The sequence below is a fragment of the Perissodus microlepis genome, chromosome 4 (assembly GCF_051167445.1).
Source record: "Perissodus microlepis isolate ML-2025 ecotype Zambia chromosome 4, ASM5116744v1, whole genome shotgun sequence".
Classification (NCBI taxonomy): Eukaryota; Metazoa; Chordata; class Actinopteri; order Cichliformes; family Cichlidae; genus Perissodus; species Perissodus microlepis.
In genome coordinates this window covers 3,521,871-3,526,507 of record NC_140464.1, presented here as the reverse complement: position 1 = coordinate 3,526,507, position 4,637 = coordinate 3,521,871, and the positions used below count along the sequence as shown (strand labels likewise).

The 4,637-nt window shown below is 41.7% G+C and overlaps 1 protein-coding gene across 1 annotated transcript; it reads left to right on the top strand.

Moving 5' to 3' along the window:
• Window positions 1–2,887: 2,887 nt before the first annotated feature.
• LOC146388027 (noggin-like) lies at window positions 2,888–4,385 on the top strand. Its single transcript, XM_084924755.1, has one exon. The coding sequence runs from the start codon at window positions 3,328–3,330 to the stop codon at window positions 4,000–4,002; it is 675 nt and encodes a 224-aa protein (XP_084780881.1). The 5' UTR covers window positions 2,888–3,327; the 3' UTR covers window positions 4,003–4,385.
• Window positions 4,386–4,637: the final 252 nt, after the last annotated feature.

Genomic DNA, 4,637 nt, shown 5'->3' with positions numbered 1-4,637 from the left:
CTTCCATCAGGCACAGGGCTGAACTGGTCTGAATGTGGGTTTTAACACTGCTGTGAATAGCCGGGTAACTCGAGCTGTAAAATTCTTTAATGGAACATTAATAGTGTGGCATGCAAAAGTGCAGTGTGCCATCAGACTGATGATCAGTGGTCTGAAGGAGCAATTAATTTAAATTAAGCTCACAGCAGGAGTGATTATGGCAACTAGGTGCTGTTGGATTGCAGAGGAATGGAAAAAGTGCTAAACAAACAAGCAATTTGCACACCTCCCAAGTGCCAGAGCAAACAGAATAGCACCCACTCCGTGTCTGTGTGTATTCAGCTTGGCAATGCGGCCTCAATCAGCACAAGGTGTGAAACAACGTGCTGAGGGAGATAAAGTCTGTGAAAGGTGCTTTGTGTTGTCTGTGTGACACTGTAAGCTTTACCTGAAGACAGGACGAGGAGCCTCGAACGCCCGCTTGCCTGGCTGATTTGTTTCCAAAGTAGACTTTTCCAAATATGTCAGATTTTTTTCTGCTCTGCTTTTGCAGGGATGAAAGCTGAATCTTAATCTTCAAGTCCCTTCTGTTGTGTTTCTACCCGAGCATGACTTTTCTTGGTAGCACTGCTGAATGTGGCTGCCAGAACACAGAAGTCTGCTTTTCCTCACTAAATGAGAAATCAGCAGGGAATGGTACAGTGACCTGTGATCAGCTCAAACGTGGAGATTCATTTTTAATGTAAATCCTTAAGCGCAGGTTTAAAAGTCAAGGACCAGACCCTGCATTTAAAAAAAAAATACAGGTAATTAGATGGGCCAGTTTATTAGCCGGGGAGGAAAAAGTGTTTGGTTAACTTAGGGATAGAAAAAAAAGTCAGTTAAGCAGGCGTCTGTCTCATGTAGGCTGACTTTTTAAGGAGGAATAATTCACTATCAAAATGTCCCTGTGGTAAAACAGTAGGAAGGGATTAGAAGAAACCAAAACAACTCTGCGTTAAATGAGCCTGGCAATCCACATGACACTTAATGAGAACCATATTTGCACTTCACTCGAGCGGCCCCATTACAAACAGAATATTCCAGTGTGTGTCAAATATTATTCCTTAAAAGAATGAACGTGTCAATTCCAATTTAACATTTCCTTAAGTATGTAAAAAAGTATTGCGAGTGAGTTTGAACGCATCGTTTTAATTCTCCAAAAGAAAATGTGCAATTGAGCATTTTTATTTTCTATTTTTTATTAGACTGCACGTCAAATTCTGCGATTTCTTGATATCTGATGCTTGGTGCTGTTTGCATGCGTGCAGAGTTTAGTCTGCACTGTCCCGCATGTGAATGCGCTGGATTGAGCAGATCTGTCAAGTGTGTTTAGGAGCGATGGTTTATGATACGTGCTGGTCAGATGAAAAATATAAGGGGTGACATTTTCCAGACTTTTCACCATCATTTGACCATAAACTAAATGAGTCGTGTGCTCAAGTGCTTGTGTGAATTAGCTCATTCAAATTGAAACAGAGATGCATTTATCTTAAGCGGATGGTTTATGGCTGATGTAGCAGCTGGCTAAGTTCTTCCATTAAATTATTTTTCAAAGAATGATTCTCTGAGCATGAGTTTAGACAGGTTCACAAATTGTGATACTTTCCATGGCTGCCGCTTAGCGAGCGTTGTTTATTTGGGAGCTAATTTGGCTGGCTTTATTGAGAGGCTCGCTGTGGCGCTGGTACAGGCAGAAATATTGTCCCACTTGAGCTGGACACATGCAGTAAATACACTGCAAAAAGTGTAGTTAACAGGCCATTTCATCTAATATTCAGGCTGTAAATCACGCTTTTCTTCAAGCAAGCAAAAGGTTGAGCTGGATTTGATGTGATTTTGTTTGTTTCCTGTGCAGTGTGTTTCATACAATCTGTCATTCAACTGAATGTGTGTGTATATTTTTTTTCCTGCGTTTTAAGATTGTTAAAATCTTTAACCACACAATCAGTGTGACAGCATTTTGCCAGTCCTTCATCAGATATGTGCACACATCACTATTAAACTTAAGGTGGTCTTTCTTATCCGCATGAGTCCATCAGATGGAAATATTCAAGACATTTTCAGAAAATCATCATTTTATTGTTGAATTTGTGTGTTCCAATATGTTTGCACAGCAACAAGTCTCTAATGAATAGCCACAGTGTTGCTTATTGTAAATTTATTAGGAACTGAGAAGTCTAACATTTGGTTTGAGGTTCGGTTCATTTAAGCTGTGCCAGTAAGTGTATCACATGCCCTAAATAAAACAAATCATTCTGACGGCACATAACCGGCTTTTTTTTTTTTTTTTTAATTATTATTGTCATTAATATTGGTTGGCTAAAACTCGCACTAGGTGAAAACAGATCTGAGTTTTGGGATCCTATAATATGCATTTCTAATGGTGGAATCTAAATTTTCTTTGTGTGTCCTGAAACTTTGCAGTGTGAAATATTTTATATTTCTAATCCAGCCAGCAGTGTAAAAAGAATAGTGTTCACATCCTCCAGCTAAATAAATGTTGATGTAGTTTGTTACATTTGACAGATTTTTGATGCATTAACATGTATGTATGTATTACTTGCTGTTACAAATTAAGTTGATCTAATAAATGACATGTCAAAATGCTTTGTATTATAGTTTTCTTTCTTTGTATTACTGCTGTTAATAAGCAATACAAATATAGCTTTTAACTTCATGGTGTAAATAATAAACATTAATAAAACTGTGTAATAAAACTTTTTCTGAGGTGTTTAAGTAAAGTTGTCGTTACTAGTTTGTATTTTTTCATGAGGTGTTCTGGGAGCCTGCTGCAGAGGCTCGCAGCAGAAGGATTCACCAGATGACCAACACCCCTGATGAATGAAAGCCTGGTTTAAGAAAGTCTGGAAAACCGACAGGGGGCGTCTCCTCTCCCTCCGTCCCCCCTCCGGCACCCTCCTCCAGTGTGGTGGAAGAAGGAGGTATTGGGGATCTCCTCCTAGACAACAAACCCACATTCAAAGAGGGGCACACGAATTACATCACGCTCCGTGCGGAGGATATAACGGAGGTCGCGAGTTACGCTCAGCGCTTTTCTGCAGAGGACACAACTGGAGCATCATGCCGAGCAGAGGCGCGCAGAGCTCGAGGACGCATGATCTGATCTTTGCCTTTAGAAATCGTTTCCACTAATGCTTCGTGGAACAATCTTTTATTTCTATCGCGGATTTTTATCATGGGAATCTGAATATTAAGGGACTCTAGAGGCGCACGTTTGGATACGGCTCACGCGTAATTGCGCACAAGTGGACAATAAGCAGCTCCGTGTGCGTGAGGATCTCATCGATGAACATGGATCAGTCTCACCAGTGTATTGCCATGTATCTGCTGGTGCTGTCTCTCGGACTTGTGATGGATAGAGGGATTTGTCAGCACTACTACCTTCTCCGTCCCATCCCGAGTGACAGTCTGCCGCTGGTGGAATTAAAAGAGGACCCGGATCCTGTCTTTGACCCCAAGGAGCGAGATCTTAACGAGACTGAATTAAAGAGCATCCTGGGAGACTTTGACACTCGTTTTTTGTCCGTGTTACAGCCCACGGAGGACAAATTCACCGGGAACGATGAGCTCGACGACTTCGAGATCCAAAAGCCGGGGGGAGTACTTCCGAAAGAAATCCGAGCGGTGGATTTTGACATCCAGTTCGGCAAGAAGCACAAGCCCAGCAAGAAACTGAAGCGGCGCCTGCAGCAGTGGCTGTGGGCCTACTCATTCTGCCCGGTCGTGTACACCTGGACCGACCTGGGGAACAGATTCTGGCCGCGGTTTGTGCGAGTGGGCAGCTGCCTGAGCAAACGGTCTTGTTCTGTTCCGGAGGGGATGGTGTGCAAACCTGCGAACTCTACCCACCTGACGATACTGAGATGGAGATGCGTGCAGAGGAAGGGGGGGCTAAAGTGCGCCTGGATACCGGTGCAGTACCCGATCATTACAGACTGCAAATGTTCCTGTTCGAGTTAAAACACAAGACTCTGAAGATAAATTATAAGCTCAGTATTTTTTTTCCAAATCTCTTTCACGTGCACTACCGAGTGTAGGAATGTATTTCTGTATATGCGGTGCCACGCAGTTATATATAACTCCCTGTACAAAATCAGTATTATTTGTAACCAGAGTCTACTTTATTTGTGGAGAATATTGGTTATATATTTTGTATTTATGGAGCGATAGAGCCACGTAAGGACTTGCTGTTTTCAAAACGCGGACGCAGCGAATCGACCTCAGAGTTAAACGTGGATTGATACAGTTTTGTGTCAGTGACTTGTTGTTATCCTGTAAATTTAAGGAAATGTGCTATTTATTCTTTATATTCGTACAATAAAACGACACTGAAATGATTTAAACATGATTTTCCTTTACTTCTTATCACTTTTATACCCAATCTGAGCGATTACACATTAAGTCACCTGCCACATTACGCACAGCCTGTAGTTCCCACACTAAAACCATTTTACGCATCGTGTTCTTATTACAGTTATGGTGGCTGGCCTTTCCTGTCTTACAGCTTATTTCATAACAGTACATAATTATAGAACCAGACGGAGATTTGGCTATAAAACTACTCATTATTGGGGGGAAACGTTTCTCATGGTATC

Bases quoted from the DNA above. Each gene is read 5' to 3' on its own strand.
- LOC146388027 (XM_084924755.1), top strand. From the start codon at position 3,328: ATGAACATGGATCAGTCTCACCAGTGTATTGCCATGTATCTGCTGGTG.